The sequence below is a fragment of the Giraffa tippelskirchi genome, chromosome 3 (assembly GCF_054371585.1).
Source record: "Giraffa tippelskirchi isolate mGirTip1 chromosome 3, T2T-mGirTip1v1.2.pri, whole genome shotgun sequence".
Lineage (NCBI taxonomy): Eukaryota > Metazoa > Chordata > Mammalia > Artiodactyla > Giraffidae > Giraffa > Giraffa tippelskirchi.
The window spans coordinates 68,101,372-68,125,304 of record NC_137277.1 but is presented as its reverse complement, the minus strand read 5'-3'; the positions used below and the strand labels follow the sequence as shown (position 1 = coordinate 68,125,304).

The window sequence follows — 23,933 nt, the reverse complement described above, 5'->3', positions numbered from 1 at the left end:
AACATATATTTTTAATTCCGAGTGACAATCAGGAGAGTATGAAAGCCCCTCTCCTCTGAGCCCCCAAAATTTCATTATTCAGAACTGAAGTGCAGGTGGGCCAGCGACAAACACTTCTGGTGGTGGGTGAACCCTGCTGTAACAATCCATCCAGGACCCCTACACTGTTCCTCAGTTTGAGAAAAGGAAACAATATAAACATTGTTAAAGAAAAAAAAGTATAGTAGATCTTTTCTGTACTGTTAGTACTGAGCCAAGGAAGAAAAAGGAAAATCTCCCTTTCAACTCCAGGCCCAACTTCAAGCTCTTTGTGGAGCCCAGTGGACTGAGGGGCACTGCTACTCTGAATTTATCCTTTTACCTGCACAGAGGCCAGGTCCCCACAGGTGCTCCCAGCCAAGGATTGAGGGGCCAAGCTGTCCTTCCTCGCTCTGACTCACTCTCAGTCCCACAGTCTCTGTGTCCCTCTGCCTTTCTCCTCAGCCCTGCACTTTGCCCCTCTCCTTCTCAAGCTGCCCCAACACCAGCCCAGTTCTGCACTTTCATTTAACCAAGGTGAATCTGACTCACGCCTAGATCTTACTTTCTAAATATTGTTCTCCAGTGAAACAAACTAGAGCTCCTAGAAAAAGGGTTGATCCCAAAGCTGGAACAGGGGAAGTACAAGATGAGCCTGGAACATCTTGTGTCAGACAATAAAGAAGTGCTCAAATGGCGACGGGTTACATCACAGACACAGGGACCAACTCGAAGAGGTTCCCAATAGCTGAATGTGGTACTATCTGAGCAAAAATAAAGGTGTGATAGTAATGGGTTATAACCCATAGATTATATAGTGGAAGTGAGAAATAGATTCAAGGGATTAGATCTGATAGACAGAGTGCCTGAAGAATATGGACAGAGGTTCGTGACATTGTACAGGAGACAGGGATCAAGATCACTCCCAAGAAAAAGAAGTGCAAAAAGGCAAAATGGTTGTCTGAGTAGGCCTTACAAATACCTGTGAAAAGAAGAGAAGAAAAAGGCAGAACAGAAAAGGTAATATATACCCATTTGAATGCAGAGTTCCAAAGAATAGCAAGGAGAGATAAGAAAGCCTTCCTCAGTGATCAATGCAAAGAAATAGAGGAAAGCAATAGAATGGGAAAGACTAGAGATCTCTTCAAGAAAATTAGAACTACCAAGGGAACATTTCATGCAAAGATGGGCTCAATAAAGGACAGAAATGCTATGGACCTAACAGAAGCAGAATATATTAAGAAGAGGTGGCAAGAATATACAGAAGAACTATACAAAAAAGATTTTCATGATCCAGATAATCACAATGGTGTGATCACTCACCTAGAGCCAGACATCCTGGAATGCAAAGTCAAGTGGGCCTTCGGGAGCATCTCTATGAACAAAGCTAGTGGAGGTGATGGAATTCCAGCTGAACTATTTCAAATCCTAAACGATGATGCTGTGAAAGTGCTACACTCATTATGCCAGCAAATTTGGAAAACTCAGCAGTGGCCACAGGACTGGAAAAGGTCAGTTTTCATTCCAATCCCAAAGAAAGGCAATGCCAAAGAATGCTCAAACTACCGCACAATTGCACTCATCTCACACGCTAGCAAATGCTCAAAATTCTTCAAGCCAGGCTTCAACAGTACATGAACCATGAACTTCCAGATGTTCAAGCTGGATTTAGAAAAGGCAGAGGAACCAGAGAGCAAACTGCCAACATCTGTTGGATCACAGAGAAAGCAAGAGAGTTCCAGAAAAACATCTACTTCTGCTTTATTGACTATGCCAAAGCCTTTGACTTTGTGGATCACAACAAACTGTGGAAAATTCTTAAAGAGATGGGAATACCAGACCACCTGACCTGCTTCTTGAGAAATCTGTATGCAGGTCAGGAAACAACAGTTAGAACTGGACATGGAACAACAGACTGGTTCCAAATTGGGAAAGGAGTACATCAAGGCTGTATGTTGTCACCCTGCTTATTTAACTTATATGCAGAGTACATCATGCAAAATGCTGGGCTGGATGAAGAACAAGCTGGAACGAAGAACTGACTCACTGGAAAAGACCTGGATGCTGGGAAAGACTGGAGGCAGGAGAAGAGGATGACAGAGGATAAGATGGTTGGATGGCATCACCTACTCAATGGATATGAGTTTGAGTAAACTCGGGGAGTTGGTGATGGACAGGGAGGCCTGGTGTGCTGCAGTCCATTGGGTCACAAAGAGCTGGACACGACTGAGGGACTCAACTGAACTGATAACCCACAGAATGAAATAAACACTCAAAGTCCATAGAAATATAGAAATAATGGAATACATAAATAAATGGGGGAAGGAGACAGCTCTTTTTTTACAGTAGAATCCCAATGAACCAATGTAGAAAGAATAATAGTAATATTTAGAAAAACCACCTTTTGGTAAAAACTATAGTAATAACTGTTGCAAACAAGTATGATCTAATCTAAACTTAGAGGGGGGAAAAGTAGCATGAGAAACAGGATATTTACATAGTCATAAAGCTTCTCCCCACAGGATGTTTATTAATTACAAAGGAAAACAGTAACAGTGGAGAAATCTCAAGGAAACATTTAAGTGATCAAAGTTAACCATGACTAGTACAGGCATACATTGGAGATATTTTGGGTTGGGTTCCAGACTGCTGCAACAAAGCAAATATTGCAATAAAGCAAGTCACACTTTATTTTCCCAGTGCCTATAAAAGTTATGTTTACACTATACCTTAGTCTATTAAGTTTGCAATAGCACTGTGTCTAAAAAAGCAATGTTCATACCTTAATTTAAAGATACTTTATTGTAAAGAGTGCTGACTATCTTCTGGGCCTTCAGTGAGAGGTAGCAGGAACATGAAAGGTCACTGATCACAGACAACCATAACAAATATAATAAGGAAAAAGTTGAAATAGTGTGAGACTTGCTAAAATGTGACACAGAAACACAAAGTGAGCAAATGCTGTTGGAAAAATGGTGCAACAGATGTACCTGATGCAGGGTTGCCACAAACCTTCAATTTGTTAAAAAAAAAAAAAAAAGCAACATAAGTGAAGTACAATAAAAGCAAAGAGCAATAATTAGACACAACACCTGATGTGGTATCCTGAGACAGGCACAACATCACTTTTGTGGTATTCTTGCCTAAAATGCATAACCTCAATCGAGTAACGAAAAAAAAAAAAATCAGACAAACCCTAAGTGAGGAATAGCTTACAAAATAACTGCCCCAGGGACAAAGACTGAGGAACTGTCCCAGATGGGAGGAGACCAAGGAGACATGACAAGCAAATGACAGGCGGGATTTTCAAAATAAAAAGACTGAGTGCTGGCAGACAGTGTTGGGAGGGGGCAGCCTACAAGATAGCAAATAACTTTCAACTCTGGGCTGCCCTGAACACTATTCCTTTGGCTTCGTCCACTCCCACTGGGCAGTACAGAGGCTAGCTGCAGTTGTCTGTGGGGACGGGGATGGAAGGGAGAATGGGAGGAAGGCCGAGTATATGGACTTGGTGGTGTTACGTTTGTTCCTGACACATTTGTGTAGCTTAGAAATATTTTTAAATAAAAATTTTAAAGTAATATACATGCGACAAAATTCAAACACAACAGTGAAAAGTCTTCTTCCCATCCCCAGCTCCTTCCTCCCCCTACCCTACCTCCCTGCCCTCCCTCCCAGGTTGTGATTCAGTCACTCAGTCTGTCCACCTCTTTGTGACCCAATGAACCGCAGCACGCCAGGCCTCCCTGTCCATCACCAACTCCCAGAGTCCACCCAAAGCCATGTCCATTGAGTCAGTGATGCCATCCAGCCATCTCATCCTCTGTCGTCCCCTTCTCCTCCTGCCCTCAATCTTTCCCAGCATCTGGGTCTTTTCAAATGAGTCAGCTCTTCGCATCAGGTGGCCAAAGTACTGGAGCTTCAGCTTCAGCATCAGTCCTTCCAATGAACACCCAGGACTGATCTCCTTTAGGATGGACTGGTTGGATCTCCTTGCAGTCCAAGGGACTCTCAAGAGTCTTCTCCAACACCACAGTTCAAAAGCATCAGTTTTTCAGCGCTCAGCTTTCTTTATAGTCCAACTCTCACATCCATACATGACTACTGGAAAAACCATAGCCTTGACTAGACAGACCTTTGTTGTCAAAGTAATGTCTCTGCTTTTTAATATGCTATCTAGGTTGGTCATAACTTTCCTTCCAAGGAGTAAGCATCTTTTAATTTTATGGCTGCAATCACCATCTGACAATTCCAAGGCACTGTCAAAAGACCAAGGAGTGGGCCATGGCCCAATTACTGGAAATCTCTATCATTTCTCCAAAATAGATGGACTAATCCTCCCACTCATTAGCATATGAAATTAGTCAGCCTATGAAACCTAACCACGCCACATTTTGCAGCCACACTCACCCTCTGCAATGCCCACACTCTGTCTGTGGAATGTGCTTCTCTCTGAATCTGAATAAATCTACTTCTTACCTATCACTTCTGTGTATTGTAAGAACAAGGAGAGACTTTATTTTTTGAGCTCCAAAATCACTGCAGATGGTGACTGTAGCCACAAAATTAAAAGACACTTCCTTCTTGGAAGAAAAGCTATGACCAACCTAGACAGCATATTAAAAAGCAGAGACATTACTTTGTCAACAAAGGTCTGTCTAGTCAAGGCTATGGTTTTTCCAGTAGTCATGTATGGATGTGAGAGTTGGACTATAAAGAAAGCTGAGCGCTAAAGAACTGATGCTTTGGAACTGTGGTGTTGGAGAAGACTCTTGAGCGGTCCTTGGACTGCAAGGAGATCCAACCAATCCATCCTAAAAGAAATAAGTCCTGAATATTCATTGGAAGGACTGATGTTGAAGCTGAAACTCCAATACTTTGGCCATCTGATACAAAGAACTGACTCATTGGAAAAGACCCTGATGCTGGGAAAGATTGATGGTGGGAAGAGAAGGGGACAACAGAGGATGAGATGGTTAGATTGCGTCACTGACTTGATGGACATGAGTTTAAGTAAGCTCTAGGAGTTGATGATGGACAGGAAAGGCGGCATGCTGCAGTCTATAGGGTTGCAAAAAGTTGGACACGACTGAGTGACTGAACTGAACTGAACCTATCACTTTGTCTCTCACTGAATTCTTTCTGGGATGAGACATCAAGATTCTGAGCTTCATTAGGTCCTGAAACCAGATACCGTGGGTTTTGGCTGGGTTCGCATGCTAATCTGAGGTAAACGGTTTCAGTTTGATCTCTTTGCAGTCCAAGGGACTCTCAAGAGTCTTCTTCAACACCACAGTTCAAAAGCATCAATTCTTCAGTGCTCAGCTTTCTTTACAGTCCAACTCTCATATCCATACATGACTACTGGAAAAACCATAGCCTTGACTACACGGATCTTTGTTTGCAAATTAATGTCTCTGCTTTTGAATATGCTTTCTAGGTTGGTCATAGCTTTTCTTCCAAGGAACAAGTGTCTTTAAATTTCATGGCTACACGCACCATCTGGAGTAATTTTGGAATCCAAGACTATAAAGTCTGTCACTGTTTCCATTGTTTCCCCATTTATTTGCCATGAGGGGATGGGATCGGATGCCATGATCTTTGTTTTTTGAATGTTGAGTTTTAAGCCAGCTTTTTCACTCTCCTGTTTCACCTTCATCAAAAGGTTCTTTAGTTCCTCTTTGCTTTCTGCCATAAGGGTGGTGTCATCTGCATATCTGAGGTTATTGATATTTCTCCCGACAATCTTGAATCTGGCTTGTGCTTCATCCAGCTCAGCATTTTGCATGATGTACTCTACATATAAGTTAAATAAGCAGGATGACAATATACAGCCTTGACCTTGACGTACTCCTTTACGATTTGGAACCAGTCTGGTTCTGTTGCTTCTTGACCTGCATATAGGTTTCTGAGGAGGCAGGTAAGGTGGTCTGGTATTCTCATCTCTTTAAGAATTTTCCACATTTTGTTGTGATCCACACAGTCAAAGGCTTTAGCATAGTCAATGAAGCAAATGTATTTCTGGAATCCTTGCTCTCTCAAGGAGAGTCATGTTGACTGACAGCCAGAAGCCTCCTCCAGCAAGAAAGGTGCTTTCTTGCTGCTGTGCTTTGAACTGAAAAGAGAAAAGACAGATATGTCTGGATGCCATCAAACACATTTATGTTGCTTAATAGGTTGCAGAGCTTCCCCTGCGACTCAGCAGTAAAGAATACGCCTGCAATGCAGGAGATGTAAGAGATGCAGGTAAATCCCTGGTTCGGGAAGATCCCCTGGATGAGCGCATGGCAACGCACTCCAGTATTCTTGCCTGGAGAATCCCATGGATAGAAGAGCTTGGTGGCCTGTAGTCCACAGGGTCACAAACAGTTGGACACGACTGAAGCGACTTGCACGCACATGCAACAGGATGCAACCTATTAGTAGGTCAAAAAATCAATTTGGTGTTTCATGATCATAACTTTTGAAAAATAGGAAAGATATTCTGGGAAAAAAGGAGAAGAGATGAAACAAGTTGGACAAAACATTTACTCTTGAAGCTCAGGGACTGATACATGAAAGCCGATTATATTATTCTACTTTTCTGTGTTTGAGTTTCCACAATAGTCTCTGTAAAAATATATCTCCTAGGAAGCTTTTCTTTCAAGACATATGGAGGAAGAGAAAGGAATTGACAATTGCAAGAATGCATCACTGTTTTAAGGGTAGTTTTGTGAAACTTGTTACCATGTAAAATATGTTTCTTACTGAGAGTTGAGCTTGTTGTTATTTTTTTTTTTTAAGTTTGAAAAACACTGCCTTGAGCCACAACTGTCATAAAGGTTCACCAAGATGCTTTTCCCCAGGCTGCAAGTGATAGGGTAGGTCGTCATCAAGTAGGGATCCACCTGGCAATAAACATGCAGGCCTGACTTCCTTGAAATTTTATGTGACGACTAGCCAGTTAATGGGTAACCAGGAGCAAAAACCACTCAGCTGGGAGTCTGTGGCCCCATGGGGGACCCTGCTACAGCGCAGTTAGGGCTCCCAGGGGTGGTGTGGGACAAACCTGGTTTCCAGGGCTGCAGCCGGGAGCCCTCTGTCCCAGAGCCTAGCAAGTTCAACCACAGAAGCCTGGGGGCTCTCCCGCCTGCTGACAAACCCTGAGGCAGCTCAGCTGGTCTGGAAAGCTTCCCAGGGTGGTAATCCCCCTCGGGCCTGAGTTTCCCCTTCCCACCCCCACCCGAGAACTTGCTCCCTGCAAACCAAGTGACCTCCTTAACAGCCAGGGCTGAACACGCCTCCTGTGAAGTTGCGGAGTGTGAAGAGCCTAGGCTCTAAGAGCCACACAGCCCCTCACAAGTGCTCAGCTCTGCAGCTGTCGTGCAAAACAGCCACGGCCAATACACAAACAAACGAGCACTGCTGTTCCAATAAAACTTCTCGTGGACGCTGAGGTCTGAATTTTACGTAACTTTGTTTGTCACAAAATAAATCATTTTTTTGGTACTTCAAAACCATTAGAAATGTAAAAGTCATTTTTAACTTCTGGGTTGAACAAAAACACAAGACAGCCGGATTTGGCCCGCAGGCCGTGGGCTGCAGACCCTTGCTTTGGAAGTGGCTATCCTCCCCGATCTCTCTCCCTCCCCCATCCCTGGCACCTCCCCCGCTCCCCGCGCTGGTCCCCAACTGCAGCGCAGACGCAGCGGCCGGCGGTCAGGGGGCGCTGACTCACAGGCTGACTCAGCTGCAGGCGTGCATCCAGCACACGCCTCGGCCGGGCAGCGGGGCGCCGGGCGGGCGGCGCGGCCGGCGGAGGTAGGGGCGTGGCGGCGGCCGCGCCGGAGTCGGAGCGGCGCGGGACCGGGCGCAGGTCCCGCCACGGGAGCCACTTTGCAGGATCCTGACCTCTGTGGGGCCGGGCAACCCGCGTTGCCGGGCGCAGTGGCCACGCTAGAGGCTGGGCCCGGAAGGACTACGACCCCCGCCTGGCGCAACTCAGGCGCGTAACCCCCGGAGCGCACCGGGGCGGAGACTGGAGGGAGACCCCTGCTGCGCAGGTCCATTGGAGCCAGGCCCGGGTGAGCAGAGGCCCGGGCGGCGGCTCCGCCCACCGGATCACACGCCCCGGTCCCGGTCTTTCTCCCCGCGGTCCAGCCCCGGCTGGGCTCCTCCAGGCAGCCGTCCCACCGGGCCTGCTAGGAGCTAGACAGGGTCCGCCCCAACTGGCCAGGGCATCCTTCCTGGCACCTTCGACCTCGCTCTCCGCCTGCCTGTTTTGTGTCTGGCTTCGTCACCCGACTGTGAGCCCTTGGAGCAGCGACCGGGTGTCAGAAGGCTCTGAATCCCTGGGGTTTTAACAGCGCCCGGGGACAGGAGGAGGTAGACTTGTAGTGGAGCAACCAACGTTAGTGATCCCACCTGAGACACAGGCGTACCAGATCGCCCAAACCCATAATAATGTAATAGGTAAAAAATGCAGTTCTCATACCCAGTGTCAACCCACTCCAGTACTGTTGCCCGGAAAATCCCATGGACGAGGAGCCTAGTGGGCTACAGTCCATGGGGTCGCAAAGAGTCGGACACGACTGAGCGACTTCACTTTCACTTTAGTAATATGTGAAAATATTCTACGCTTTGTGTATTAATATAGAAAATGACTAAATCATTTATTTGAAATGATACATATTAGAATTACACATTATTATGAAAAATAGGTGTTTATTTGAAATTATATATTCTGTATTTACTTTTCTGTTACATAAGCGCTATTGTTTAAACAATAGGATTAGTCACAATGGCAATAATTCATAGTAGGACGAATTAAACAAATAATATGTATGAGAAAGAAATATACAAATAATTTTAGAATGTTTCTGTCCTCTGATAGGGCAATTTATTTTAATCCATTATGGGTTACTTAAATTTTGTATTAAAATACGTATATATGAAAGTTTATGTACTGTATGATTGTAACTTTATGACATTCTGGAAAAAAGCAGAACTATGAGAAGAATGAAAAGATCAGTAGCTTCCAGGGGTTGGGGGTGGGGCTAGTGACAGGGATGACTGGGTGAAGCACAACATCAACAGTGAATTTAATGTAAACTCTGGGCTTTAGCTGATGATGTGGTGTCAGTGCAGGTTCATAGTAGCAATTGTACCACTATGTCACATATGTAGATAATGGGGGAGGCTATGCATGTGTGGGGGTAGGGGTTTATGGGAAGTGCCTGTATTGTCCCCTGGATTTTGCTGTGAACCTAAAACTGCTGTACAAAAATAAATTTAAAAAAAAAGATGCATATAAGACTTTTAAAAAGGATAAAGCAAATATAATAGGACTAATTACCAATATTTAATTTAAAAAATAACATGACTAATTACCAATATTTAATTAAAAAAATAACATTTCTGTCCAATAATACAAAGGCTTTTTTTACCTCTCTTTCCTTGCCTGCAGCCTTTAGGGAACACTTCCTTTACGTAGTGATCAAACTGAATGTGGTTAAATATAAAATTCTTTGACTTGCAACTCTGCTCTTATTAAGCCAACTTCATACTGATTCCAGCTGTCAAATGTAATGGCATCAAGCTAACAATCCTCTCAACCAAATCATTTGAGCATGGAATACTTAGGGTCTTACTAACAACAGCAGGATTTTAGACTATAGGGATTAGTTTCCAGCTCTCCAAAAATGTGCATCCACTTTGTAGCTACAGGCTGGTTTTGGTAGACCAGCTGTTTGTGAGCTCCTTTACATCTATAAATTCAGTGTGTAGGATATCCATGTCTAAAATAGCCTTCTTTTTAAACATTTTGAAGCACTCTGGATGTCATAAGCTAAACCTCTATTTCTTAGGAAAAATGGTTTTAAAGCACAATGATATCTGAACTTGGGAAATTAAAGTTGAATGACAAATAATTTCCAGTTTTAGTAAAGAAATGATCAAGTCCTGCTTAAACTGGCTGTCCTTTTCTGGTGATGTTTGTTTTATTTCCCCCAAACTGAGTCATTTTTCATTATATGAGTTTTTGTTACTACCTACATACCACATTGAACAAATTAGGTGCAGTCAGCTCACCCATTTTTAGTGTCTGTATGGCCTCTTCAAAGATCAAACAGTTTTAGAGGAACAGTTTAGAAATTTCTGCTTGCAACCCTTTTCTCCATTCTCATTCTCAGTCTATCCCCATGTTAGAGAAAGTAATTATTCTTGTCCCACACTTTGAAAAGATGGTTTTGTAGAAGGCTAAGATTTTTTTAAATTGAAGTATAGTTGATTTACAATGTTGCATTAATTACTTCTCTACAGCAAAGTGGCTGAGCTTTATATATATATTCTTTTTCATATTCTTTTCCATTATGGTTTATCACAGGATATTGAATATAGTTCCTTATGCTATACAGTAGGACTTTGTTGTTTATCCATTCTATATGGTTTATATAACAGGTTTATATAACCTGTTCACATCTATGGCAGGTTAACTATGGTCTATGACTGACCACGGTGAGAGCAGTCTTGTAGGCACATGTCTGCAGGAGATCATCTTCTTCCATTTCTAGAAACTCAAGTGGCTTATTAAATGCTTTTGCATGTTCTGAGGAAACAGAAGTCACCACATCTTTTATAATGAAAGCCTCAGTATCCCAGGAAACAACCCACACTCCAATAGTTGTGCTGTGGACAATTTTGCAAGACACTCAGCAGGTAAGAACTTAATTGACCATAAGTGAATGGGTTTATTTCTGAGCTCTCTATACTGTTTCACTGATTTATGTCTGTATTTGTGCCAGGACCATACTGTTTTGATTACTGTAGGTTTGTAGTATAGCCTGAAGTTAGCATGTTTCCTCCAGTGGCCACTATATTCAACTGCGAGTTGGTTGGGGGACACCAAAAAAATGATTTTGATTAATTTAGAAGCCCTTGGCTGTCTCACTGAAGAGTTGTGAATATCAGTTTCTACTTTTACATTACTCTCTCAACCATGTGCTTGCATGCATGCTTAGCTGCTTCAGTCATGTCCAACTCTTTGCGACCCTATGGACTGTATCCCACCAGGCTTCTCTATCCATGGGATTCTCTGGGCAAGAATACTGGAGTGGGTTGCCTTGAGCCACCTGGGAAGCCCTTCTCAACCATGCCAACCTCAAATTCTTTTCTGCATATTGTGAAGCATGCCCTTTTTGATTTACCTCCCTAAACCAGTTGCATATATTATGCCAGTTGTCAGTAAAGTAACACAGTTATGGGACTTTCCTGCTGGTCCACCTTCCAATGCAAGGGACATGAGTTCAATCCTCAATTGGGAAACTAATATTCCACATGCCATGGGGCAACTAAGCCTGCACACTGCAACTAGAGAACCCATGTAGCACAACTGGTACCCAATGCAGCCAAATAAATAAATAAATGTAATTTTTTAACGTTACAGTTGTTTAGACTTCTAAATGATCATCACGTCTGGTTCCTGCTGGCACTTATTGGTATTGTCATTATTCCCATTTTCATTAACTGAACTATTAAAAAACATGGCCACAATATTCACCATGTTAAAAATTGAACTAGCACTGTCTCAACACAAATCACAACAGTCAGTTCATAGGCAAAATGGATGTTCATGCTTTAGATTACAGTGCACTTGAGTTGAATCCCTGGGTTGGGAAGGGTGGTTATAACAAATGATCCATTATCAGGAACTGCAAATTGTGGTTGCCATCAGCAGCAGTCGAAACCAGGGAAAGTGCCATGTCCATTTGGTACTAAAACCAGTATGGCTTTCAGCCTCCCTTTTTGGGGTCACCTTTGGGGTTTGTACCTTTCCCCCAACCTTCTGTGCCCATTACTGAAAACTGGGAATTTTCTCATCTAAGGGAAGAGTTTACCAGACGTAGGACTTTTACTGCTAAAATAAGGAGAATCCCGGACAAACTGGATTGGTTGTTCACGATAGCAAATGCTTGCAGGATCAAGAACTCAGCTTCAAGGTAAATACTGTGTAATGTGTGAAATTAAAAAAAGAACAACTCATAGATTAAGGAAACAGGTTGGTCAGAAGCGAGGGGGGCGGAAATGGGTGAAGGAGGTCAGTTATAACAAATAAGTTCTGGGGATGTAATGTAGAGCATGGTAACTATAGTTAACAATGCTATATTGCATGTATGAAAGTTGCAATGAGATTAGATCTTAAAAGTTCTCATCACAAGAAAAAATTATAACTAGATGAGGTGATAGATGGTTACTAAACTTATTGTGGTCATCCTTTTGTAATGTATACATATGTCAGATCATGTTTATACCTTAAACTAATATAATGTTATATGTTAACTGTATCTCAATAAAACTGAAAAAGTCTCCATATTAAAAAATCAATTGTATTTCTATATACCAGCAACCAACAATTGCAAATTGTAATCTTTAGAATTCCATTTATAATAGCATTTTTAAAATGTAAGTGCTTCCCTGGTGGTCCAGTGGTTAAGAATCCACCTGCCAATGCAGGAGACAGGGGTTTGATTCCTGGTCCAAGAATATCCCACATGCTGCAGAGCAACTAAGCCTGTGTGTCACAACTACTGAGCCCATGTGCTTTGTGCTGTGCTTAGTCACTCAGTCATGTCCAACTCTTTGCAACCCCTTGGACTGTAGCCTACCAGACTCCTCTGTCCATGGGGATTCTCCAGGCAAGAATACTGGAGTGGGTTGCTGTGCCCTCCTCCAGGGGGTCTTCCCAACCCAGGGATCGAACCCAGGTCTCTTGCATTGCAGACAGATGCATTACTGTCTGAGCCACCTGGGAAGCCCATGAGCCACACTATTGAAACTGGGTACCCTAGAGCCCATGCTCCACAACAAGAGAAGCCACCACAATGAGAACCCCACACACCGCAATTAGAGAAAGCCCGTGCATAGTAACAAAGACCCAGTACAGCCGAAAATAAATAAATCTTAAAAGAAACATGAATTAAGTAGGGATAAATTTAACAGAATATATTTAAGACCTGCACACTGAAAACTGTCAAACTTTTGTGAGAAATTAACAAAGACCTTTAAAAAAAAGAGAGAGAAATACCATGCTAATAGATCAGAAGACTCAGTGTTGAGATGTCTCTTCTGCCCATATTGTTCTATAGAGTCAACTCAGCCCCAATCAAAATTCCAGCAAGCATTCTTTAGGTAGAAATTGACAGCTGATTCTAAAATGTGTGTAGAAATACAAAGGACCTAGACTAGCCAAAATAATTTTGAAAAAGAACAAAGCTGGAGGATTTACACTACCTGATTTCATAATTCAGTAGAATCTTGTAACAGTGACCAAGAAATTAAGACAATATAATGCAGGCATAAGGAGGAACAGATAGATCAATAGAATAAAATATAGATTTCCCGGGTGGTGTAGTGGATAAGAATCCGCCTGCCAGTGCAAGGGACATGGGTTCGATCCCTGGTGTGAAAGGGTTCCACGTGCTGCAGGGCAACTATGCCCACGTCCTGCAACTAAGTGAAGTCGGTGCTCTGCAACAAGAGAAGCCACCACTTGCCGCAACTAGAAGCCCACTCAAAGCAACAAAGACCTAGCATAGACAAAAATAAATAAAATCTTTTTAAAAAATAGAATATAGTGCAGATATAGACACATGTATATATGGTTAGCTGATTTTCAACAAAATATGAAGTGATGACACCGATAGGAAAGTGATAGAGTTTGTCACAAATGTTGCTGGAACAACTCAATATCCATATAGAGAAAAAAATTAAAGCACTAATCCATGCCTCACACTATATGTAAAATTTAATAAATTCCAAGTGGGTTGGAGATCCAAATGCAAAAGCTAAAACCATAAAGCTTCTAGAAAAAAACATGAGAAAGCCTTTGTGAGCTACATGATCTAAGGCAAAGATTTCTTAGGTAGGATACAAAAACAAAAACCACAAAAAATATTGATAATTGGACTTCATCAAAATTAAAAATATTTGCTCATGAAAAGACACTGCTAAGTAATAAAAGACAAATCATTGACTGAAACAAAATTTTACTTGTGTGACAGAAGGCTTAGTGCCAGAATATATAAAAATTCTCAAAACTCAATGTAAAAAATAGGTCAAAGATTTAAACCATCACATAACTAAAAGAAGATATATAAATGTCAGCAGATGAAAAAGATGCTTACATCATTAGTAATTAGGGAAGTAAAAATTCAAGCTACAATGTTATACTACAACATACCTACTAGAATAGCTAAAAGTTAAAAAACAAAACCCAAAGAACTGACCACACCAAATGCTGAGGAGGATGCAAAGCAATTAGAAATGTGTGTGTTGTGAGTTTTCCAAATTTGCTGACATACTGAGTGCAGCACTTTCACAGAATCATCTTTTAGGATTTTAAATAGCTCAGCTGGAACTCCATCACCTCCACTAGCTTTGTTCATAGTAATGCCTCCTAAGGCCCACTTGACTTCACACTCCAGGATGTCCAGCTCTAGGTGAGTGACCACACCATCATGATTGTCCAGATCATTGAGAACTTTTCTGTATGGTTCTTCTGTGTATTCTTGCCACCCCTTCTTAAGCTCTTCTGCGTCTGTTAGGATGAGATGGTTAGATAGCATCACCAATTCAATGGACATGAATTTGAGCAAACTCCAGAGATAGTGGAGGACAGAGGAGCTTGGTGTGCTACAGTCCACGGGGTTGCAGAGTCGGATACAACTTAGCAACTGAACAATAACAACAAAGTGTTGCTGGTGGGAATGCAAAATGGTATAAGCCAATTTTGATAACAGTTTTGCTTTCACTCTTCTTTTTTTTTAAAGTAAACATGTACTTACCATATGACTCAGCAATCCCATTCCTAGATATTTGCCTACAAGGAAAGAAAACATATACCCACAGAAAAACCTGTGTGTGAGTGTGCTAGCAGTTTTATTTAATAATAGCCCATGACAGGCAAACAGATAACAATATGTGGTACTTCTGTATAATGGAAACTACTCAGCAACAGAAAGAAACTACTGATACACACATCAACATGGATAAATCTGAAAAGCTTCATGTTGAATGAAAAAGCCAGATTTAAAAGGCTACATACTGTAAGGATTCCATGTTTATATCATTCTATAGAAAATAACAGAAATCAGGATCAGTGACTGCTAGGGGCTGGGGATGAGACACAGGGTAACTTTGTGAGGGTGTTAAAAATGACCCATTTAATGTTTGTGCTGGTGGTTACACTATTACATACATTTGTCAAAACAGAACTGTTCATTCAAGATGAGTGAATTTTACTGCTTGTAAATTATACTGCACACCTATTTTTTAAAAGAAAGAATGAAATAATGCCATTTGCGGCAACATTGATGGACCTAGAGATTCCCATACTAAGTGAAGTAAGTAAGACAGAGAAAGACAAATATCAAAAGATGTCACTTATATGTGGAATCTAAAAAAATGGTGCAGATAAACTTGTTTATAGAACAGAAACAGACTCCCAGACTTGGTGGGGAGAGGCATGAATTGGGAGGATGGGACTGACATATGCACACTACTAAAAGGAAAACAGATCAACAAGGACTACTGTCGAGCATGAGGAGTTATACTCAATACTCTGTAATAACCTATATGGGAAAAGAATCTGAAAAAGAATAGATATAGGAATGTGTGAAAGATGCTCAGTCGTGTCCAACTTTTTGAGACCCTACGGACTATACAGTCCATGGAATTCTCCAGGCCAGAATACTGGAGTGGGTAGCCGTTCCCTTCTCCAGTGGATCTTCCCAACCCAGGGATCGAACCCAGGTCTCCTGCATACAGGCAGATTCTTTACCAGCTTAGCCACCAGGGAAGCCCAGATATATGAATATGTATTACTAAATCACTTTGCTGTACATCTAAAACTAACACAGCATTGTGAATTAACTATATTCCAATATAAAATTAAAAAAGAATCAATGTGCCATTGTGCTGTTGACACTGGACTGTATCTATTCATCTCTATTTCTTAACGGGGAACCCACCCACCCTGGACTGTCTCCTCTCTTCACTCTTCCCAGGTGAGCCCTGAGTAGCCTGGCCTCGCCACCAGAAGACACCAGGGTGGACACCAGGCAAGGGGAATGGCAGGGGTGAGGACGGAGGCTCCCCGTATGCCTTCCCACCTCTAGTCACTCTGGCCAGTAAATGAACTCACGGTGGGTTCTGACACCTGTTACCAGAGTCAGGCCCAATACTAGGTAGGCATGCCCTCCAGACCCCAGGGATCTGGGGTGACTCAGCATTCAGAGCTGATGGCTGGTAACCTGCAGCACAGATGGCAGCTGCCCTTCCTCTCCTGCTAACCACCCCCTCAAGACCCCTCCCGCCTCCACAGGCAGTTGGGAAAGGGGACACCCGTTCCTGCTTGGCTTTGATCCTCACCTTCTCTCTGAGACATTTGGGGAGCAGGGAAGAGAAAATTGTCAGTTAATCAGTCACCTGGGCTTCCCTGGTGGCTCAGATGGTAAAGAATCTGCCTGCGATGCAGGGGACCCAGGTTCGATCCCTGGGTTGGGAAGATCCCCTGGAGAAGGAAATGGCAACCCACTCCAGTATTCTTTTTTTTTCCACTCCAGTCCTCTTGCCTGGAGAATCCCATAGACAGAGGAGCCTGGTGGGCTGCAGTCCATGGGGTCACAAAGAGTGGGAAACGACTGAGCGACTAACACTTCAATTTTTCAGTCAATCACTTGTTAACTCCCAGGCCCTGTCCACCTTGTAGAAACTCTCTGAAAGCCCAGCACCCTAGAGCCCAACTATTCCACAACAAGAAAAGACACCACAATGGGAAGCCCGTGCACCACAGTGAAGAGTAGCCCCCACTGGCTGCAACTAGAGAAAGCCTGCGCAAAGCAGCCAAAAATAAATTATCTACACACATATATAATATACATGCATATATTATATACATATGTATCATATATCTATACACACACACACTATTTGATCCCCATGACAACCACCTGCTGCTGCTGCTGCTAAGTCGCTTCAGTCGTGTCCAACTCTGTGCGACCCCATAGACGGCAGCCCACCAGGCTCCGCCGTCCCTGGGATTCTCCAGGCAAGAACTCTGGAGTGGGTTGTCATTGCCTTCTCCGAACAACTAGCTGAGGTGGATGCTCTTCTTGGCCTCATTTCCAGAGTAGAAACTGAGGCCCAGGGAAGTTAAACAACCCAGCCAGGAAGGAACCAAGATGAGGTTTAAACCCGTGTGAGCCTGATTCCAAAGATGAGGTTTTTGAACGTCCCACTGCTGGATGCCACCTGATAATTCTGGCTTTTGTTTTTTACCTCACTCCTTTGCTTCCCGTACCTTCTCCGGCGTCCTCACAAATTCGGGGAATTCCCTGCACACAGACTCCTTCCTGTCTCTCAACCATCTCTAGCTGGAATGCCTGAGTTCTGCTCTACCATCTGAGTCAATTTGACTGAATCGGACCAATGTGGGGTGACTCACACCTCGGAAGAGCAACCCCAGAGACAGACAAGATAGTCGGCTACGTCCACCAAGCCGGGTGAAGCTGCACCTTGTAGCCCAGGCCGGAACCCTTCCGCGCTACCACGGCAGCGCCCCCTGCTGGACGGCTGTCGCAAGTGAGCAGGGATGCCGCATACCTGGACTCACCCGGACACTCCAGGTGATGCCTGCCTTTCAAGTCAGCAGAACTTGGCAAGAGCTGGTGGCACTGACCTTCTTTGCTTCAGGGAGGTGACCCGAGTCTCCTGCGCTGGCAGCCAATGTGGAGGCTGTGATGCAGGCACCCCTACTACAGCATCCCAGCAGGCCCACGGGCATGAAGGGCAAGAGGAACCCTCCTGACCTTCCCTGGTCCACCTTAGTGGACCCTAGCACTAGTCATTTCTCCCACTGCAGATGCCCTGGCTCTTCTAGGTGCTGATGCTTTGGCATCTCAGCTGGTTTGTAGGTGGGTGCCTCCGGCAGAGTCCCTTATTCTTGGTCAGGGTTTGTGCTGGACCCTAAGTAAACTTCACACAGAGCTGATCTCCTGGGCTAGGCTGGGGAGCAGGTGGGAGGCAAGGAGATGGCAGAGAGGAGAAGACGGGCAGGAGTCCCTGTGAACAAGCACAGTGCCTTGCACTTGGAAGGTGAAATGAGGGATAGCAGGCTGTGGGGTAGAAGTGATGCTGCAGACTCATGGGGGAGGACCCTGGAGCTAGCATGAGGGTGCAGGAGGCATTTTTATACATTCCTTGGCTGTGAAAGCCACCCCTCTTGTGTGGTTGGGCACATGGTCTTCATGGTTCCTGCCCAAGTCATCAGGACCATGACTTCCTTTCTCTAAGCAGTAGCCCCAGACCTTACAAACAGCCACTGACCCCCCACTTGCCAGAAGCTCCATCCCAAACTCTGTCTTCTCCTCCTCCCCACCTGAGGGCCCTTCCTCTCTTACCTGGGTCCTGCCTGCCTTCTGATGTCCAGCTGAAGCCTTGCCTCCTTCAGGTAGCCTTCTCTGGTCACCCTATTTGCGCTGATTTCCCTCTCCTTGGAATTTCATAAGAATCACCATCTGTACCTGCCCCTTGGCCTCTGCACAGTGCGTCTACCTTGTTAGACGTTCACCCTGTTCCTCTGGTTTTCTCCAGTGGGCCGTGTGGGCAGCATAAGGGCCTTGTACTCTACAGCTTGGAACAGTGCTGTAACCCAGGAGGAGGTGTCTTGTTGCAAGGAGACTTAAGGAAAGAGGGAATTTCCCACGAGGGCAGGGAGACCCCCATGAAGCCAAACACAGGGTGTGCCCCAGTCATGATGAAGTAGGCTGCTGCTGCTCCCCTTGCCCAGACTCTCCAGGTCTTCGTGGTCTCAGCCTCTCTCTTTACGTCTACATCTCTCTCCTCATCAGCCTCCTCTGCTTTAGGCCCAGATGTGCATATCTAGGCTCTGGCTTCAAACCCTGTGACTGATGCCCCACTCCTGCAGGCTGGGGGAGAGAATCTGTTTGACTCCTGGGTCAGGGGACTTCCTGGTGCTGTCACCAGAGGTCACTAGGGAAGAGTCACATGAGCTGTGCAAGGGCTGGGACTCTGAGGAGTGTGGTCAAGTTCTCCAAGGAGGGAGTGGGATTTGGAAGAAGCGGGGACATTTCTAGTACAGGAAGGAAGATGCGTGATAAGTGCTGATGGACCGCAGCGCCAGGGCCGAGGTTCTAGGTCAAACTCTTTACTTCTGCTCCTGCCCTTTCTGACATACTGGTCACAAACTGACTGCAGACTTTCCAAAATTCTGTTGACTTTTCTCACTTGCTCACAAAAGTAGGTGAGAGGTGCCAGAAGTGCTGGAAAGACTTGAGTTCTAATCCAGACCTGCCATTTACTGGCTCCGTGAATTTGGTCCAATGGCAAAAGATTTCTGTGTGTCCTCATCTGCAAAATTGAGGAGCTGGAGCTGAGGGTTTAGCCGAGTATTGGCACCCATGTGATAGAGACCCTGAGAGGCAAATCTTTTTCTGTTTTTACATCACATCATGATGTTATCAGTATGGCAGGCCATTGAGTAATTAACAGTTTTTTTATGCTGACGTATAAAATAGATGCATCTTATAACCAATGGCATCCTGCATGCATGCTAAGTCGCTCAGTCGTGTCTGACTTTTTGTGACTCTATGGACTGTAGCCTGCCAGGTTCCTCTGTCCATGGGATTCTCCAGGCAAGGATACTGGAGTAGGTTGCCATATCTTTCTTCAGGGGATACTCCCAACCCAGGGATCAAACTTGCATCTCTTATGCCTCCTGCATTGGCAGGTTTGTGTGTGTGTGTGTGTGTGTGTGTGTGTGTTTTACCACTAGCGCCGCCTGGGTAGCCCAATGGCATCTTAGATTTGGTGAAATAACATCATCAGTTGTGCTGATCTGAGGCAAACGGCAATATCACTAGGTAAAAATGTCCTCATCTGCAAAAAGGGGACAGTGTCCTTCCTTTAGCCAGCTGCTATGAGGCTAAAATGAGGCCACACCTGGAGGTGCCTGCCCCTCACCTCCCTCCCACTTGTGGGGCAGAGGGGGCTTGGGGCAAGAGCTGTCCTGAGCTGGGAGCTTGTTTGTTTATCTGTGGAGAGGGCGGCCTCTGCACTGAGGGCCAAGCAAATATTTGTGGTTATGGATTAACTCAAGTTCCAGGCTGTCATGGCGGCAGGAGGGCAACCGTGCAGTCTCTCCGTGGCCCACCCCAGTAAGTCCCCTTCAAGGAGGGCCTGTGACAGAGGCTGGAGGAGGGTGAGCAGGCCTGAAGGGTTCGAGAAGCTGGCTGGAGCTTGGCGTAAGGAAATCGCACCTCTGCCACCAGCCAGGCCAAAGCTCTGGTTGGCATTCGTCAGGCTTGGGTGCCACGGTTCCCAGGGGCCTTCTTCCCAGACTCTGAGGGAGGTGGGAGTTGGCCGAGGGCCTCCAGACCTCAGAGCCATCACCAGAGGCAGCTTGGAGCCCGGGGTGCCCTGGGGGTCCCCACCCCACCCCCACCTCTACTTCTAAACCCTTTAAACAAAAGTCAGAACTAGCCTCAGAGGGAGCCAGCGAAGGCGGGAGGGGAAGGTGGGAGGAGTGCTGGTGGGGCACCCACTCAGCCTGGAAGGCAGCAGGGCGTTTGTGGCCTTGGGGAGCACCTGGTGGTTTGGGGCAAGGGTTAAAGTTCCAGGCCTGGAGCCATACGGGCCTGAGCTCGAGTACTAGCTCTTCCACTTCCTGGTTGTGAGTGTTTAATGAGTGACTTTTCTCCTGTGAGCCTCAATCCCCGCTCTGTGAAATGGGGTGACACCGTTAATACCTACCTCTTGAGTGGTGGTGAGCCTTAGCTGAGATAATAGTAGCTCGGGCTTACTGAGCATTTGCTGTGCACAAACCTATTCAACAGCTTTATGTAGATGAACTCATTTAATTCTCACAAGAACCATATAGGGCAGAAATACAGTTTTCCCAACCATTTTACAAATGAGGAAACCGAGGAGCAGTAAGGGATCTTGCCCAGCAACCCTGTCCTGGAGCTGGGATTCGCTCTGACTTGGTGACCTGCCCTCTGAACGAGGTGCAAATTGCTTGAAAGGCACCATGAGTGTCCAATAAATGTTAGTTATTACTCTTGGCCTGGCCTGTAGATCGGCAGAGGCGCCACCCCCAAACCCTCATCAGGGGAGGGCACAAACCCTTCTGTGCCAAGTCCCCTTTGATCTTCACCAGGTTACTGCCCCTTCCACTTCCTCTCTTCACCCTGCAGACTCAGGTCGTGTGACCTTAGCTCCGGATAGAGAAGCGGACGGAATAGTCACCAGGGACCCCTGACCCCAGCTTCTGCCCTGGCGACCAGCACACACACACACACACACACACACACACACACACACACACACACGTGCGCGCACGGGAGGCTTGTTCACTCAGCTCCCACGGTGGGAGGAGGGGGTGGTGGTGGGCAGAGTCGGGGCTGGTGGGCTGCTGGAAGCTCAGAAGTCCTCCTCAGACAGGTGGCTGCAGCTTCAGAATGTGGCAGCTTACAAGCCTCTTACTGTTCATGACCGTCTGGGGAATTTCCAGCACACCAGCTCCTCCTGGTAAGGCCATGCTCCCCTTCCCCGCTCCCTGGGACCCTCGGGATCTTCCTACTTTTCGCCATCTCCTCTGAGCCTCAGGGTGAGGTGAGATGAACAGAGATGACGTGACTGAGGGCAAAAGCAGCAGGGCACCCAGGGCCTGAGTACTGAGATGATGACTGGGAGCCCCTGGGGACACGCCCTTCCTCCTCCCTGGGGGGGAGTGGTCACAGAGCCCCCGGCTTTCCCTCTCCACTACTTACTCTCTCAACTGTGTGAGCTCCAGGCCCAGCTGCCATCCATACTACCCCAGGGCAGCCTCTCCTCCTAAAATGCTCATCTGCTGCCCTGCCCCAACTGCTCCCCTGGTCCACACAGCCAAGAACCGGAGGCCAGAATTCAGGGGGTGGGGAGGCCTGTGGGAGAAATGAGCTACCTGGTTTATTAGGTGGGCCATTCCCCCCGCTCCTGGAGCCACAACAGGCTGTTTCTTACATTTCTGCCTCTTCTTGAGTTGCTGGTCTGCCTGGGGTGCCTTCCTCCCCACACCCAACCCTGGTCCATGTGGCTCCAAAGGCCAGACTCAGTTCCAGCACATCTTCCTTCCCTGAGGATGCCCTTCCCGGCCATGGCATCCTGGAGCCTCTCTTTTACACTCCCCAGCTTGGTCCCTCCACCCCAGCTATCCCCCTGCATCCAAGGCAGACACCTTTCAGAACCTGGGGGATATTGTGGTGCTCCCTGGGTGGCAGCGCTGCTGTTATCCAGGTATTCCCGCCCAAGGGGAAGGGCATGGGAAATTCTTCCTAGGGTGGGGGGGCCGGGAGGATGGAGGGAGGGAGTCAAGATTGGGTGCCACAAGGGGTACTTGGAGAACAATGAGGCCCATTCAACTCTGCAATTGAACAATACCAAGAGCAGTGAAAGTCGCTCAGTAGTGTCAGACTCTTGTGACCCCATGGACTATATAGCCTGCCAGGCTCCTCTGTCCATGGAATTCTCCAGGCCAGAATACTGGAGTAGGTTGCTTTTCCCTTCTCCAGGGGATCTTCCTGACCCAGGAATGGAACCGGGGTCTCCTGCTCTGCAGGCGGGTTCTTTACCAGCTGAGCTACCAGGGAAGCCCAGCAATAGCAATAGCACGTGGCATTGGTCACTGGCTGCTCATTTCTGTGCCAGGCACTGTGCTAAGTGTTTTACATGACTATCTCATCCTCATTTTTTGATGAATAAACCAAAGTGAAGAAAGGTAAAGGCTGGCTCAAGGTCACATGGAGATTGAGGTGGGTTCAGAAGGTCTGTCTGTCTTAGCGCACGCACTCTGAATGGTTACGTGTCCTGTCCTCAGATGACTTGTCACCTACTTCGGGAGAAGGAGGAGAGCAGGGGAGGAGGGGACCCAAGCTGCAAACCTCCCCAGGGTCTCTCCCCAGTGGGGGCCCCTCACAGCAGGCCCCCCACCAAAGTCAGCTCCCCGTCCCCACCCCAGATTCAGTGTTCTCCAGCAGCCAGCGTGCCCACCAAGTGCTGCGGATCCGCAAACGTGCCAACTCCTTCCTGGAGGAGCTGAGGCCCGGCAGCGTGGAGCGTGAGTGCTCAGAGGAGGTCTGTGAGTTCGAGGAGGCTCGGGAGATTTTCCAAAACACGGAAGACACAGTAAGGCTGCCCGACTGGGTGCAGAAAATGAGGCTCGGGGGTGGGACCTGGAGAAGCAGCCTGGGGCCCTTGAGAGGGGGGCAGTGGACACCAGCCCCTTACCTCCCAGCTTGCTGGGGGTGCAGCTGCAGAGTAAATGGCCCTGCGGTCTTGGTCAGGACTCCAAGAAGCAGAACTCTGCAATGAGCACGAAGAGTCTGGGGAAGCCCTGGGCTGGGATTCCCACTCAGTCCCAGTTCACCTACAACTGGCCACCACTGCCTCCCCTCTTCTCACTCCCTGTGACCAAAAGGCCACCACCCCTGCTTCCACGCTGCACCTGCTCATCAGGTGACCCAAGACTCTGATGTCTCTGCACACACACCCACTCGGTGCCTGAGATTCTCCAGGGGTGAAATCTGGTTGCTCAGGGGATCTAAGGAAAGGATCCATCCTCTCTGGCCCCCAGAGCTCCATGGTGGAGCCCCTGAGGCGGTAGCGTGCACTCGGTAAGGGAGGTGGCTTCCTGATACAAGGCTCAGACCCCCTCCAGCTTCAGGAGCTCACTTTATCTTCTAGAACCTGGGGCTGTGCCACCACCTGGGGGCCCCTCAAGCTGTCTGTAGGCATGCCCTCCCACTCAGGGCTTTCAGGGCTGAAGGGGGAACTCTGGGTGGCTTTTTCTCTTGCCTTCTGCCACCACCTGCTTGACTAGATCC

General features: G+C 46.3%; 1 protein-coding gene across 6 annotated transcripts in view; it reads left to right on the top strand.

Moving 5' to 3' along the window:
• PROC (protein C, inactivator of coagulation factors Va and VIIIa) overlaps nucleotides 1–23,933 on the top strand; it is a 33,397-nt gene that overhangs the window by 2,589 nt on the left and 6,875 nt on the right. Inside the window, exons 2-5 of one of the 6 annotated variants that reach the window (XM_081581157.1) lie at nucleotides 10,569–10,713; nucleotides 11,880–11,993; nucleotides 17,398–17,678; nucleotides 23,069–23,235. In XM_081581157.1, coding sequence (XP_081437283.1) covers nucleotides 17,645–17,678; nucleotides 23,069–23,235 — 201 coding nt within the window. In that variant the 5' untranslated portion in view covers nucleotides 10,569–10,713; nucleotides 11,880–11,993; nucleotides 17,398–17,644. Of the gene's footprint in view, nucleotides 1–10,568; nucleotides 10,714–11,879; nucleotides 11,994–17,397; nucleotides 17,679–20,182; nucleotides 20,229–21,494; nucleotides 21,601–23,068; nucleotides 23,236–23,933 lie in introns of those variants that run through there. The other 5 variants (XM_081581155.1, XM_081581158.1, XM_081581160.1 and 2 more) reach the window with 5 other exon arrangements.